At 37.4% G+C, this 16,669-nt stretch overlaps 1 protein-coding gene across 1 annotated transcript in view; it reads right to left on the bottom strand.

Moving 5' to 3' along the window:
• The window catches only part of LOC149533955 (truncated transcription factor CAULIFLOWER A-like), a 106,417-nt gene extending 105,267 nt beyond the window's left edge, over positions 1 to 1,150 (bottom strand). Inside the window, exons 1-2 of the mRNA XM_089805934.1 lie at positions 904 to 1,150; positions 139 to 336 (exon numbers count right to left, since the gene is read on the bottom strand). Of these exons, the coding sequence (XP_089662060.1) occupies positions 139 to 320 (182 nt within the window). The 5' untranslated portion in view covers positions 321 to 336; positions 904 to 1,150. The remainder of the gene's footprint in view (positions 1 to 138; positions 337 to 903) is intronic.
• Between the last annotated feature and the right edge of the window lie 15,519 nt (positions 1,151 to 16,669).

Raw genomic sequence — 16,669 nt, 5'->3', positions numbered from 1 at the left:
ACTTGCGTTGTACAGCTTTCAATGCGTTCAAATACCTTGTCACGAATTCGCTGTTCCTATCAACTTTCCAAAACTAGATCCTCTAAAAACTCTAGATTTTTTCCTAAATAAATAAAATCAGGGACGAGAAAATGGTACCTGGTATTGGAGTACTCGAAGAGCTGCCCTGATGCAGAAAAAACGATGAGCGCTATCTCCGCGTCGCAGAGAATGGAGAGCTCCTTCGCCTTTTTTATCAAACCCTTCCTCCGCTTCGAGAAACTTACATGCCTCGCTGCGGCTTTCTCTATTTTCTTTAGTTCTATTCTTTCTCTGCCCATTGTAAACCTCAAATACCTGCAAAAAGATTTTTCAAATTATACAAATATTTGCAAAACAACGACTTAAATGCTTTGTTTGTGAAGTGTTTCTGTGAAATTACAACAATTATTTGCAAAGATTTTTAGAAATTATACACTTTCAAATAACATTTAAAATTATGCTAATATTTTTCAATGAAATTCTTGAATTACACAAATATTTGCTAAGAGCTTTTGAAATTACGTTATATATTTACAGAGAGCTTTAGAAATCGCACAAATATTTGCAAAACATGCAGAATATAACGATTCCCTTGCTGACATTCAGGAAAATCAAGAAAATGTTGATACCGGCGACTGAGCCGAGCTCTGCCTATGACCTCAAACCTCTCAAATGCAGCCTTACGTATTCAATCAAAGATAAGATGTTATTTTCGGTATCTTTTACAATTATACCAATAGTTTCGAAGATCTTTTGAAGTTATACAAATATTTTCGAAGAACATTTAAAATACGCAAATATTTGCAGAAATTACACAAATATTTGAAGAGAGCTTTCAAAATCGTACAAATATTTGCGAAACAAGCTGAGCTTAGCGATTACCTTGCAAAAATACAGGCACTCTCGCAATGACCTCAAACCTTTCAAATGCAGCCTTACGTATTCAAGCAAAGATGAGATCAGATGCTATTTTCGGTAGCTTACTGTCTCTTTCGCAGGGTAGAATCCGAAAAATAGAATTCCGGATTTGCCTGAAGTTGCCGCAATTCTCTTTCGGAAATGTTGTGCGGGAAGATGGCCCCTGGCCAGATGAAAAGCCATTTTGAGCTCTGCAAATACAGAATCGAGAGCAGGTCGTCCGGATCGAATCTTCACCATCCACGTTTGGCATTGTACACTTTCCATTAATGGCCGATAAGAGAATATGCGGGGGAGGCTGTATCTGTTAAGAGTTGTTGTCGGTGTACCCTAAAAGTCAAGTTGATAAAACTTTCACTAACGGCTGTGTTATCTCTCTCTCACCAGTCACAGTCAGTCAGTGTTCCATCACATTCCAAGCGGCTGTATGCAATGAATCTGAGCGCTTCCAGTGACCGGAAGACCACAAAATATGTATTGCTTCTAGTGGTCCCAGGAACTTATGGCAATGGCTAAAGGGTAAACTATTTTGTTTACCCTGCCTATGCCAATGGCTAGGCCTCCTGCCATGCCTGTACACGTACCGCACTACCATGTACCTGCGCCCTGTTAACGTCAGGAATGTTGGCAACCGCGCCTTTCACAATTGTCATGTTTTTAATTTTTACTATTTAATAATAGTTTTTGATATATTATTAATATTAATATTATTAATGGAACTAAGAATTTTTTTATTTTTATTTTTTTAAACTATTTGTATTTATATGTATTAACTAACAATTTTTTAAGTGTATTTATAATTTGTATATTATTTTATAGTTATATAGTTAATTTAAATTATTAAATAATTATATTACAATATATTAATTATATTATAATATTATAATTATAAGTATAATATATTATAATATAATTATTTAAAAGTTAAAAATTAAAATTATATATTTATTAATCTTTTTTTAAAAATAATTATATATATTTATTATTATTATATTTATATTTGATATAATTATTTCTAATATTTTGAATTTATGTAAAAAGAAAATTACTATATTTTCATATAGAATTGTTTGTAATGGTTAAAGATTTGATATTAGTTATATACTATTGAAATTATGGAAATCATTTGAATGTTTAGAAATATTTAGTAATATTTATATGTCCATATATTAATATTTGATATAATTATTTCTAAGAAAATATCATATATTAGTATTTGATATAAATATTTTCTTTTTACATTATTTTTATAATCTAAAAAGAAAATTATTAGTTTTGTAATGGCTAAAGATTAGATTTATGTTTCTAAAAGTATTTGTTTATTTATTAAAATCTAACTTTAATTGTGTAATTTAAATTTGTTGTGACTATTGTGCTAAATTTTTTTTTTGTAGTTGATTTTGTAATTATAGGCTTAATCCGTCGTTCAATTTATACACCATTCATTTTAGTCATTACCGCTAAAATTATGGAAATTATCTACCAAGTATAAACCATTAAATACTATTACCATTTTTTGTGTAAGAATATGCCAAGAACATTAACATTAACGTAGATAAGTATTCACTAGTTTTAAATCATTCATTCAATATTTTTTAACATTTCTACATTATTTCGTGGTAGTTATCACAATAATTCTAAAATATATCAATTTATGTTAAAAAATTATATATAAATATAATAATTTTAATTTTTAACTTTTAAATAATTATATTATAATATATTGAACTTATAACTATAATATTATAATATAATTAATCTATTGAAAATAATTATTTAATAATATAAATTAACTATATAACTATAAAATAATATACAAATTATAAATACGCTTAAAAAATTGTTAGTTAATACATATAAATACAAATAGTTTAAAAAAATAAAAATCAAAAAAATTCTTAGTTCCATTAATAATATTAATATTAATAATATATCAAAAACTATTATTAAATAGTAAAAATTAAAAACATGACACTTGTGATTGTGAAAGGCGCGGTTGCCAACATTACTGCCGTTAACGAGGCGCAGGTACAGGGCAGTGCGGTACGTGTACAGGCATGGCAGGAGGCCTAGCCATTGGCATAGGCAGGGTAAACAAAATAGTTTACCCTTTAGCCATTGCCGGAACTTATTACGTGTTTAACTGATGTCGGCAAGGGCTACTTTCCAAAAAGATCAAAAGATAATTATTGCTATTTACCTTTTTTTGGTTTGTTAAATACAAGTGTACGGATGCCTGAAATTTGATAATATATGGAAATTGTTTTTATTTATCATGAGAAGAATATAAAATTAAAAAATTATTATTAAGCCCATAGGTAAAGTTCTGTATTCTAAATTAATATTAACTAGCATACCTAAAAATTTAATTAATCTTTTTGTAAAATAGCCTGAAAGGTATATAATTTCAAAAGAATTAATATAAATTTAATATAAATTTAGTAAATATTGTATTCAAATGAACACAAAAATTTCATGAATAAACTATTGTATTTATTTTTATATATACTATGTCTTGATATTAATATACAAGAGTTTTATGAGATTGGAAAATTTAGCAAATCAAATTTAGACAACGATTTATGTCACCATGTACAGATTTTAAAAAAAACATATTTCATAAAAATCATATCATAGTAATAAAAAATGAATATTTCTATTTTGTTTTTCTGACATGTACATGAATGTCAATTTTTTTTCAAAATGAAAAATGTTTACATTGAAGATTGCTGCTACTGTAGATAGCCTCTCGGCTTAATAAATAAATAGTGTAAGTTTTTAAAAAGGTAATAAAGTATTTAGAAAATTATTTTTATAAAAAAATAATATTAAATTTAAAAACAATTATTAATTTTATAGAAAGAGGGAGTAAAGAAAGAGAAATTTGCAAGTGTACTATCATATAATTTGGTTGGTTCACAATAAATTTCTATGGGTGTTAGGTGGCAACCTAGGAACTTAAAGGATCCAGTGTGTAGTTAATTGGTGGGATGGGCAATTAGGTGGTAAAATTGTAAAATTTGTTGAAGACACTACTAGCAATAGAATAGAATTGGAGGCTTTAGTGGAAGTGTGAAACAACTTCTATTGTTTTTGAAGTATTAGATAGAAGCCAAAAAAAAATGGGAGGTTGACCCCAAGTAACAAATAGGCTAAACAATCGGCCAGAGGTAACCTCCCAATTGTCCATTCTATGCCATTTTTAAACTTCAAAAAATAGAATATGTCCACAACATGATTAATAGACTATCGTACCTTAGACTAATATCCATAAAAGACTGTAAGATGTACCAGCAACTACTATACAAAATGGTGCTCTTAATCAACATAATCTTAAAAGCTAAGACTCCATGGGGTATCAAGTTCAAAGTACTACGCATAAAAAAACTAGACATGCAAAACACCAAAACCAGGGTTAATTGCTCTCTTCTTGCCCTTGCTTATCGTCCTTTTCCTCAACAACATCCCTGACCGCATCCTCCCCCTCACCCTTAACCAATTTGTCTAAGATGGTCTTTAGCCAGTCCTTTGCCAAAAAGCCATAGATGGATTGGATGGTCTCAGTAGCTTTGCCCAGATCCTTCTCCTCCTTCTTAGCTTACATGAAGTATAAGGTTGTGGTTGTGGAGTGCATGATCTTGGTGGAAAACTCCACCAACATTTCAAATCATTGGAAGATGTCGATTTGATTATCAACTAGGTCCTTTATAGAATGTTCCAAGTTTCTAGTTTGGCCTTACTATGGCTGTGCTTCCCTTTCTTCCTAGTGTCTTTGTTGAGTTCTTTCCTAGGGGAAGTGATGTCTTCCCCCCACTTCTAGCTGGAGTAGCCTCCAGGGTGTCAAAGATATGGGAAGGGCTGAGAGGGTTGGGGGCATATTGAGGTAATCTCTTCTTTCTTGTAGCTTTGACATCACCGTCAGAAGACTCAAATGTAGAATCTTTTTTTTGTTTTTGTGGGGGGGGGGGCAACTTGAATTTATCTAACCAAAGGCTCTTATTGGCTCTCTTGGTGCTCTGTGTCCCCTTCTTAGTATCTAAACCCTTCTTAGGATCTGAGTCCAACTTGATGAGGCTGATTTCGGCTTCTAGGTCCATTTTGACTTTTGGGCCATGGGTTTTCTTGAACTTCTTATGGCTAGGCCTAGGTCCAAGGTCCAAGGAGAATTTGGGGTTCACCGAGGCCAAAGAGTTAACCAAAAGAGGTGGGATTTGGGCTAGGTGTTGGATATACAACTTGTTCATAAGCCCCTAGTGGATAAGGTAGAAACTTTTACCCTCCACATACATGTTTCCTCCTAGCCTTAAAAATATAACCTTCCAATGAATGCATAGTAGATGGTGTCCCAAGGCTTAGTGAGGGTGTCTCGTGAAAATCTCTTTGCACATTTGCGTTGGTTCCTCCTTGAGTTTGAAAAATTTCCACAAATTGGGCTCCTCATTAACCTTAGCATGCCTTCACCATTTCTTTCCTTCTATAGTGAAATCTCCAGTCCTCACAATGGTTCCCTCAGATATTTTGAATTCCATACCATTGATAGTCACCTTTCTATCCTTCCAAGTTTGGAAGAAATGTATCAAGACAATCTCATCATGCTTCTCCATTCCCTCCATATACGATAAGAGGCCCATTCCCTCCATATACGATAAGAGGCCACCTTCCTACAAGTAGACCATCACTACCTCACTACTACAGATGCCAGGTTCTCCGCACAAATTGGTTCTATGTGATCACGAACACCCATGTCTTCACCCAAGTTGACAACCAAATCTTTAGACGACATAGCCTCTTTGCAAGTATGAAATATAAAATGAGAAGCTTGGATGATAAAAATGAAAAGGCATTGCATAGTAATCATAATTCTACAAAGTTTCCCAAAAGACAAAAAACCATCCTTCATGGCATGTGCGAGTGGTCTCTTTCCCTTCATAAATGATTGATGCCTATTGTAGTTAGTGCGGGAATACAATAAGTTGTCATTATGACTATTAGTAGGCCATTTTCTATATCTTGCCAAACCCACCCTCTACGTCCTTTTACAACAGTAATCAATATTCACAACAACTAAAACATTAATGCATATCCTCATACTATCTTTTCAAACAAGCCCTTTATGGATCGTCTTGTCCTCATGCCCTCGTGGAAAAAAGATAGCTTGCCACCTATTTTGATTCATCATATGACATTTTTGAAAGTATGCTCCCTTTCCATCACCACTTGCGTTGATGATCCAACAATATTCTAACGTCCTCCATTCCATCAAGTCCCTAACGCCATGGCCAAATTTGGCCAGCTCATCTACCATGCCATTCCCTTCCTGCTATATGTGCACCACTTGGATGTCATGGTAATCTTCCAACAACCTTCAAATTTCCTCGATTATGAGTTTAATCGACTAGTTACTTTGTCGTTCTCCCTTAGCAACCTTAATGATAGGCATAAAATCCACCTCGATGGCAAGCTTATTGATCCCTCAAGCTCTCGTAATCCTCAACCCCACAAGAGCACCATAGCTTCCACTTCATTGTTGGAGCCTCCTCCATAATTACCAGTAGAGGTGACCACCATATTTCCTGTATTATTATGAAGGACACCTCCTGCTATATTACTGCCCATCATGGCTGAACTGTCAAACTTTAGTTTGAACCAAGATGGATGGGGAGGGAGCCATATCATTTTCTTCATAGCCAGGGACTTTAGGATTGTCAAATTGTGCCATGATTTATTCAAAATTCCATGTCAAAGCCCATTTCATGTCTAGACCTCCCATGGGGATTTGGGGGAGGGGGACGAGGTTTCCAACAACAAATCTCGCTACATTCTTTTACGAGCCTAATAAGCTGCTGGGCCACCCACACGTTGGTATTGGCTTGTTCCTTAAAGATCCTATTGTTCCTTTCCTTCCAGATATGCCAAGTAACATATGGGGGGATAATCGACCATAAGTTTATGAGATAAGGATACACCGCCAGCCCGTTCCAATGAATAAAGTATTTCAATTCATTCTCCATACACCATTAGACCTCCCATAGGGGAAGAACTTATGTCCACACAACTATGGAAAAGGGGTAGTGGATAAGCAGGCATGGAATAGATTCTGCATCTTAAAGAAATAAAATACGATAGTTAGCATGTTGGCACCCTCTACACTATAGGTTATCAATGGTGAGGATCGATCCATGCAAAGTTGCCCACAAAAAAATAGTTATATTTGGTAGGATCCAAGGGTGCTAGCCTTTTTTCCAATTAGCCTGCGAAACCATCTCCACCATGGAGCATAGATAAGTAGACTTAACTATAAACTCTCTCAAGGGTGTGAGTTTCCACACCAAGGATTCCTCAACTAGATCAAGGGGGATCCTATAGGTATGAAGAAGGTCATGTAGCTCCTGATTGATTGCCAAATCAATATGCTCAAGGTTTTGGATAGTGACCCATTGTCTTTCAAGGGTGATGAAGTTTTGAATTCGAGGGCCATACAATCTGTTGCACTTCTCCCATAGAGGTAGGAACTTATGGTGCATGAGAGGACTATCATGAATCCATTGATCCTCCCAAAAATCAATAGAATTACCATTCCCTATAAACCAATGGCACCCATTTTTTAGGATCTTTCTAGTATTAACCATATTGTTCCAGATCCTGGAGCCCTAGGGGAGATCACATGCCCAAGGGAATTGGTGACGAGACAATCCCTCGAGGTATTTAGCCTTAATTATGTTGCACTAGTTGCCTTAAGAACTCACCAAATTTCAACCAATTTTGGTTAACAGGGCCTTGTTCAAGTTTCATGTTCCTTTTAAATTCAGACCACCAAGAGCTTTTGATTCATAAACTTTCTCCTAGTTAAGCAAATTCATTCTTTACTTCTCTTCAGTTTTAGACCATGAGAAGTTCTGCTAGATTTTATCAATAATGTCTTTGAACCTACCCAAGATTTTGAAAATGGATAGGAAATACACTGGGATGCCTTGTAGGGAGGTGAAGAGAAGCTGGATTTTCCCAACATTACTCAAGATTTTCCCTTTCTAGCCTGCTAGCCTTTTTTGAAAGCGTTCAACTAGGCCATTCCAAAACTAGTTGGGAACTTCCTTAATTATGAGTGGTAGGCCAAAATAAGTATTCGAGAGGAATGCCTCCTAGCAGCCAAGAATACTTGTCAACTTATCTCTCAAGCTAACAATGGTGTTGAAGAAGAAGACTTTTCTTTTCTAGGTAATTTATGCATAGACCAGAGACCAACACATATTGATTCAGGGCGACTTTCCATTCTTTGGTTTCATGGATGGAGGAGATTGCAGATAAGAAGGTGTCATCCATAAACTGATGTATGATTTGTGGGGTCACTGAGAGGCTAGTTTAATGCCCTTGATTCTGTCAGAGTTAGTCAAAGACACTAAATTTCTTCTTAGCACTTTTTCTACAATAATAAAAAGGAAGGGAGACAGGGAGTCACCTTGGAAAAGACCTTAGTAGGATGATAAAAAAATTCCAAGAGCTCCATTAGTGATCATCGAGAAAGTAACAGAGGTAACAGCATTTTGTATAATACTTTTAACCTTCTCATTAAAGCCAAGTTTGGGAAGAATAGAAAAGAGGTATTCACACTTGACCTTATCATAAGCTTTGGAGATATCTAGTTTAAGAGCCATACCTGGGTTCTTAGACCTTTCCATAGAGTGTATCACCTCATTGGTGGTTATAACCATGTCAAGAATCTACCTCCCAAGCACGAAGCCACTCTGAAAGGGGCCAATGAATTTTTCCAAGAGAGGCTTGATGTGATTCACCATAACCTTAGCAAGAACCTTGTAAATTGTATTACAAAGGCTAAAGGGTTTGAAGTCTTCTAGTCTCCAAGGGTCCTCTATCTTAGGAATGAGAACAATGAAGGTCTGGTTGAGTTCCTTCAATGACTATCCCATTCTGACAAAGTCACAAGTACCATGGATAACATCATACTTAACAATGTACAATAAATCCTAGAAGAAAGTGGGAGGAAACCCATTTGGACCAGGAGCTTTATATTGATCTGTACTGAAAAAAACCTTTCTAACTCCCTCTTCTTCAACCTTGCATGTCATCTTTTCATTCATGTGACTATCAATCACTGATTGAAATGACTCATAATATCATTTTGTATGTTGTGGTTAACCCGGGCCATTGGGGGGTTTTACATTTCTTGGAAATAGGAATTGATTGTATCCTCTATCTATTCCATTTTAGTGACCTTGTGGTCATTATCATCCATCAAGCTATTCATAGTGTTTCTCTTTTTTCATCTCGAGGTCGATCTGTAAAAAAAATTGTATTTTTGTCTCCCTCCTTCAACCATTGTATCCTAGATCTTTGTTTCCAAAAAACTTCCTCCCTATTTAGAATTGTTCTCCATTCATTTCTACACTTTCTCTCCTCTTGCTACTACTTAATTTGCATGTTGTTTTGCACAAGTTGCATCTGTAGGGCTTCCAGCTTTTTCTCTATAAGCTTCTTTTCCTTGGCTAAAATCCCAAATGAGGAATTGCTCCAATCTTTCACCTCCTTTGTGATTCTATCAAGCTTTCTAGCAGCACGAAGCATGGCAATGCCTTTTATCAGATCCTTCCACCATCATGCAATATAGTCCTTGAATTCAATGTGTGAGTGCCACATGATCTCATACCTAGAAGGCCTTTGCCTAGTAGCCTTTTGAGTCCAAGAGAGAAGTATCATCAAATGATCCAAGATAGTCCTTGGTAAAACCTTTAGGGAGATGTGTTGGAGAATGTCCCATCCTGAAGAGATTAGAGCCTTGTCAAGCCTAACTTGAATAAAAAATTTTCCCATTCTTTTATTAGACCAAGTAAAAATAGCACCTTGTAGTTCCATATCAATTGGATTGTTTCTTCTCAAAAAATCCTCCAATCTCCCTAATTTCTCAGAAGAGTACAATGGGGTGTTGAAGTCTCCCATACACAAAAATTTCCCATGTCTCATAGAGTCTTCCATATTAGTAGCCTCATTTTAGATAGCAAGCCCACCATTGTGAGTATTAGGGGCATACAAATTGAAAGTAGTCCAGTTGCCAGAGTGGGTGGTGAAGTTTGTGACAAAAAAATGGGTGCTGGCAGAAATATCCACATCCACAACCCTATCAGGATTCCACATTGTAAAAATACCACCAAAAGCTCCATTGGTTTCATTATAGGTATACTTAGCACTTGGCCAAATATAATTCACCACTTGTGAAAAAACATGTGCATTCATTTTAACTTCCTGTAGAAGAATCATATTAGTTTTAAGTTCAATGATTTTCTATTTGATTTTGTACTACTTCTTAGGGATATTCAACCCTCTCACATTCTAAGATATGATCTTCATCTTTTGTGGTTCTAGGTTTCCTTTAGGGTTTTGTGTTTCCCTTATTGTAATGGGCACCCCTGGATGTCCCAAAAAACTAAACCAATTTGCTGAAAGGAATTTTTTCAAACAGTTTGCATGCAACCTCTTATTTCTCTGTTTAATATTTTAAACCCCTTATAACTCTGAAAATCAAACATTTATTTGTTTTTTGTGTTTTGTGTATGGAATTGGTATCATATAACATAAACAAGAAAGAAAATACAATAATATGCCAAGTGGAAATGAACTGCTGGTAATAAAATGTTATTTTCAGAATTCTTAAAACCAAATAGATGGCAGATTTAACAACTCACTAATTACTTCAGCAGTATTGACATAATACTCCAGCCCATGCTTTCAAACTTGCTGCTACAATACTTTTTCCTTCAATTAGTCCACTACCTTCGTAATACCATTCCCTCAAAGCGGCATAAGCGTCGGACAAGTAGTGAAGAAGATATGAGCAAAATACCAAATCTGCCTATAGCCGGAAATGCAACTAAACTACCTGATAATGAAGCCGATAACAAAGAATTCCAAAGGCCAAACCCCAAGGGAATGACGTCTAGAATGTTACAAGAGAGGATAAATGTCCTCAAATGCCAAGAACATAGCTGCAACTCACACACCAATTTCTTCTCATATTCAACATGCCTAATGAAGCCACAAATGCTTCCTTTTATTCTATTTCCAAGGGTCCACTCAACTCATATGGGAAATGTGGGATAAAAGATGTGTAATATATAAAACATATATTAAAATACCCCTTATGTCTCCCTTGGGTACACATCACCATAAAATAAATATTAAAGTAACACTTTAATATTTTACAATTAAATTAGACGTTACTTTAATAAAAATTCAGGCATTAAAATGTATTAGCAATTGGACTCTGAATAATGCGAGTGATAGCTCATCGGAAAGCTCTCATCGAGGAGTATCGAATCCAATCACCAAAATTGACTTGCACTATGTCCTGCCGACTTACTAAAAATAGTAAGTATGCCTGAAACTGAGTAAATGAACTTCGTTTTGGCCCAAACTAGAAATGACTAAGCCAAAACACTCCAAGATCCCATTAAACCCTTTGTTAGCCCTCGAGACCATGTAGAACAAGGCTAACGCACACACACTTGGTCAACTGCTAAAATGGGGACATTACAGTCTGCCCCCCTTGAAATTGCTTATCCTCAAGCAATCTCAGTCCAGCCTGTTGAATAACTTGCTCACTCTCCCATTTAGAATCTTCCTCCGACAGGTCTTTCCATCTGACCAAATACTCCTTCACTATCCTGTTTCTAAGCTTCCTCTCTCTGGTGTCCAGAATAGCCTCGGGTACTAACACAAGCTTCCCCTCCTCATCCAAAGGGGGTAAATCTGCAGAAGGCACTACACTCTGACCGATGGCTTTCTTAAGCCTAGACACATGAAGCACATTGTGCACTCGATTGCCCTCTAGAAGCTCAAGCTCATAGGCGACTTTGCCCACTTTGTAAATCACCCTGTAGGGACCATAAAATCTAGGTTTCAACCTTCCAGCTTCGCTCTTCTTGAGCGATGATTGTCTATATGGTTGTAGCCTCAAGTAAACCATATCCTCTACCTCGAAGCTATGCTCTATTCAGTGCTAATCAGCATACAATTTCTATTGATTCTGGGCCTGTTGTATATTCTCTTTGAGCACTTTCAGGATGTCCTGACTATCTTGCAATAAGTTTTTGGCTTTGGGCACTCTAGTATCCCCCAAAACTAAATCCATGAAGCTAGGTGCTTCATAACCATAGAGTGCCATAAAAGGAGTCATCTTGATGGACATATGATAAGTGGTGTTATAAAAATACTCTCCCATATGCAACCATCTGATCCAAGCCTTTTGTTGTGTAGTTACATAGTTCCTCAAATATCCTTCCGCCCATTTAGTCACAATCTCTGTTTGCCCATCCATTTGCAGATGATAACTAGTGCTAGGTGTAAGATCTATACCACACAACCTAAACAACTCTTGCCAAAAAAACACTCATAAACTTACTATCCTAGTCACTGACAATGAATCTGGGTAGCCCATGTAACCTGAATATCTCTCTAAAGAAAAGATCTGCCACCTGTGTTGCTGTGTAAGTGGACGGAATAGCAAAGAAGTGAGCAAACTTCGTCAAGCAGTCCACCACCACATAGATGCAATCCCTTCCCTGTACTCATGGTAAACCAGTGATGAAGTCCATCGAAATACTTTCCCATTTCCTATCAGGAATGGGCAAGGGCTGTAATAAACCTACAGGAAATGTGTGCTCTCCCTTATTCTGTTGACAAACCACACACTCCCTAACATACCTTTGAACATCATCCTTGAGCCCTTTCCATGAAAACTGCTCTCAGATCTGCCTGTAGGTCTTGAAGACCCCCGGATGTCTAGCTGTGGGTGCATCATGAAATGCCTTTAGTATCGCCTCTCTAAATGTGATGATGGAATCAAATAAACCCTGTCCTGAACTCTGATCAATCCATCTATCACCTCATAGCGATCATCCTGTATGGTACCTGAAATCAATCCAAAAGCCCAAGCATCTCCAACATACTCTGCTATAATCCGATCTCTCCAATCTCCTAAAATCTCTACCAGAGCACATAAGTGAGGTCTCTGAGATAAGGCATCAGCCACCACATTTTTCTTACCTTTGACAAACTCTATGTCAAAGTCATAAGCCTACAATTTAGTCACCCATTTTTGTTGCCAGTCATTAAGATCACACTGGCTCATGAAGTATTTAATACTGTTGTGATTAGTCTTGATCACAAAACATCCATCTACCAAATATGATCAAAATTTGGCCAATGCATGCATTATGGCCAACATCTCCCGGTCATAGATAGAATAACTTTTCTCAACTCCTCAGAGCTTCTTACTCTCGAATGCAATGGGATGCTTCTCCTACATCAATACTACTCCAATCCCATCACCTGATGCATCACAATGAAGCTCAAAAGGCTTCATGAATTTCGGTAGAGCTAGAACTAAACATGAAGAAATTACCTGCTTGAAATGCTCAAAACACTTCTGTGCTGCCCCTGTCCACATGAAGGCTCCTTTCCTGGTAAGATCTATCAAGGGTGTAGCAATCTGTGAGAATCCCTTAATAAGCCTCCTATAAAAACCCTATAAACCAAAGAATCCCTTAAGCTGTGTAAGGTTTGTGGGAGTAGGCCACTCTACAATAGCTCTAATCTTTTCAGGATCAACCCGAATGCCATCTGCACTAATGATATGCCCAAGGTAAAGGAGATCAGTCATGCCAAACTCACATTTAGATTCCTTGGCATACAATGACTCTCTCTCTAGAATAGATAACACCTCCTCTAGATGATGTAAGTGCTCCTCCCAGGTCTTACTAAGACTAAGATGTCATCAAAGAAGATCAAGAAAAATCTCCTCAGCTGCTTCCTGAATACCTGGTCCATACAACTTTGAAATGTAGCAGGTGCATTGGTTAGACCAAATGGCATAACCATGAACTCAAAGTGGCCATAGTGACATCGGAAGGCTGTTTTCTCAATGTCCTTTGCTCTCATCCTGATCTGATGGTATCCAGATCGCAAATCAATTTTGGTGAAGAAGCATGCCCCATGCAACTCATCAATCAACTCATCAATCCTAGGAATGGGATACCTATTTTTAATTTTTTTCTTATTCAGTGCCCTGTACTCAATGCACATGTGCATCGTCCCATCCTTCTTCTTTACCAATACTACTGCTAAAGCAAAGGGGCTCTTACTGGGCCTGATATGCCCCATCTCCAACAAATCCTTAATCGTCTTCTCTATCTCATCCTTGTGTTTCTTAGGATGACGATAAGGAGTAATCATAACTGGTTTGGCTCCCTCCTCGAGCTCAATAACATGTTCCATCTCTCTGTCAGGAGGAACCCCATGAGGAATATCGCTAAATACTTTAGCGTGTCTATCAAGTATCTTCTGGATATCTGGTGGATGACTCTTTTCTTGTGGCTCTGGTGAAGTTGGCATAATGTAGCACTCTGCCGCCCACTCTATGTCATCATGACGAAAAAGTCTCTGCATTCTCCTCAAGGACACTACTCTGCAACCTCCATCTAAAAGTCCTCTAAGTACCACAGTTTTTCCCTCATGCTGGAATCTCATCTCCAATTTTGCTAGATTGAGTGTGAACTCAACTAGTGAAGCCATCCATGTCATGCCGAGGATGACATCATAATCTCCCATGTCCACAACATAGAACTCATCCTCCAACTCGTAGCCATCTCCAAACCTGATGCGAAGATTAGATATCTTCCGAGTGCATAATAACTTATCACCGTTAGCCACCATGACTCTAAACCCATCATGCTCCTCTATCTGTAACCCTCTCTTGGCTACCAACTATGCATCTATGAAGTTATGTGTAGCCCCAGTGTCAATAAGAGATATCACTTTCTGCCCCTGGATAGTACCCCTGACCTTAAATGTGATTGCCTTTTGGGCCCCTGTCAAGCGTGCCAATGATATATCATCCTTAGGAATGTTGCTCTCCTCTATAGTGTTACCCTCATCTGAATCAAAGTGCTGATCCTCCCCTTCTGACTCTGACTCTTCTGCTAAAAAATACTCCATTTGATTTTCCTTAGCCTTGAGAGAACATTTATGAGATAAGTCCCAAGGCTTTCTACAATGGAAGCACAACTTCTTCTTTCGAAGTTCATTCAAGGTTTCATTGTCTAGTCCTTTTGATCCTTCTTTGAGTTTTCTATACTCTTTCTGAAACGGTTTTTTGTCTTTGTCCTTGTGGTAGGAAGAATCTGTTGAATGGTTTTTTCCTTTGTATACCGAAGGGGCTAAATCTCGTGCCTTTTTAGTTGCTTTAGCTAAGGTGAGTGGATCATGTCCCTTCACCCAACCTCGTAATGGATCAACAAGACCATCACAAAATAACACCACCAATCTCCTAGGAGAGATATCAGTAACAAGTAAAGACAAGCGTTGAAACTCGGCAATGTAAGCATCCACAAAACCTGACTGTTTTAACTATGCTAGCTCCTTGAAATGTAACTCGTGATCCTTAGTGTCAAATCTCCCAATCAATGTTTCGATGAATTCCTCATAGGATGTAATTTGATTATGCCCCAAAGTCACCATGCCATAATGCCACCATTCATGTGCAACACCATCCAAGTGCATAGCCGCATACTTGATAGCCTCCTCCTCAGGCATAGGATTTAGCTGCAAGTATGTATCTACCTTCTGCACCCAAGCTCGTGCAGTCATCTTCCCTGAAGCATCATAATAAGGTAAAGAAAGTTTTCCAAATTTCTTCCTCAACTCAAATTTTTGATTCCTCCCTCCTGCTTTAGGCATGTGTCTCATCCTCAAGTCCATATAATCTCTAAGAGAAATATCCGCCTAAAACTCTGGTCCACTAGCCTCCCAGTCCCTCCTGAACTGATCCTGTAACTCGGTAATCTACGGTTTGTTTACTGGTTGAACCGGATCTCTGGGTGGGAAAGTTGGTAGAAGAGGTCTCGAGCTCGCAGTCCGCACTGGGCGTGCAACGTGTCTAAAGTTATCAGCCTCATTCCCATTGTTGCCATGTCCATTATTACCATTAATGTTATTCTCAGGACCATTGTTATTGCCTTGGCCTCCATGGTTATTGTTTCCCCCGTTGTTATTGTTTCCCTCATTGTTATTGTTTCTATTGTTAGCATCACCTGGATTAATATTGACACCCATCTGTCTAGCCATGAGCTGCAACATCATGTCCATTCACCTATTCTGCTCCTACTGCATACGCTGCCCCTACTCTAATGTATCCAGTAACTGTCTGAACAGTACCTCCCCCTGATCTGGACCAGCATTTCTGCCTCCGCCTAATCTTGTATTTTTGTCATCTCGATCACCCATATTATTGTCCTGATCAAAGAATATCTCCTCTGTGTCTGTATGGTTGGATTCAATGTCCACCTGTACGGATGTACTAGACTGTTTGCTTTGCAAGTCTGAAATCCTATTTTGTCTTGCTTTGGTATCCCAAAAATTATAAGACCCCTGTCGCATGCTCAAACATAAATGCTTAGCTTGGGTTTTTTTGTTTATTTTTGATTTTAGTGTTTTGACATTTTGTCAAACACTTTTCCCTCTATCTGGCTGTTCCAAATTCCCTATAAGACCTCCACAGGATGGCAGGACTTATAGCTCTGATACCACTGAAATGGACACCCTTGGATGTCCCAAAAAAGTAAACCAATTTGCTGAAAGGAATTTTGTCAAACAGTTTGCATGCAACCTCTTATTTCTCCGTTTAATGTTTTAAACCCCTTATAACTCCGAAAATCAAACGTTT

This window comes from Cupressus sempervirens, chromosome 10 (genome assembly GCF_028749045.1).
Source record: "Cupressus sempervirens isolate cs-2001-9-10 chromosome 10, ASM2874904v1, whole genome shotgun sequence".
In the NCBI taxonomy this organism is placed as follows: domain Eukaryota; kingdom Viridiplantae; phylum Streptophyta; class Pinopsida; order Cupressales; family Cupressaceae; genus Cupressus; species Cupressus sempervirens.
This window is presented reverse-complemented; position numbering and strand designations above follow the sequence as displayed.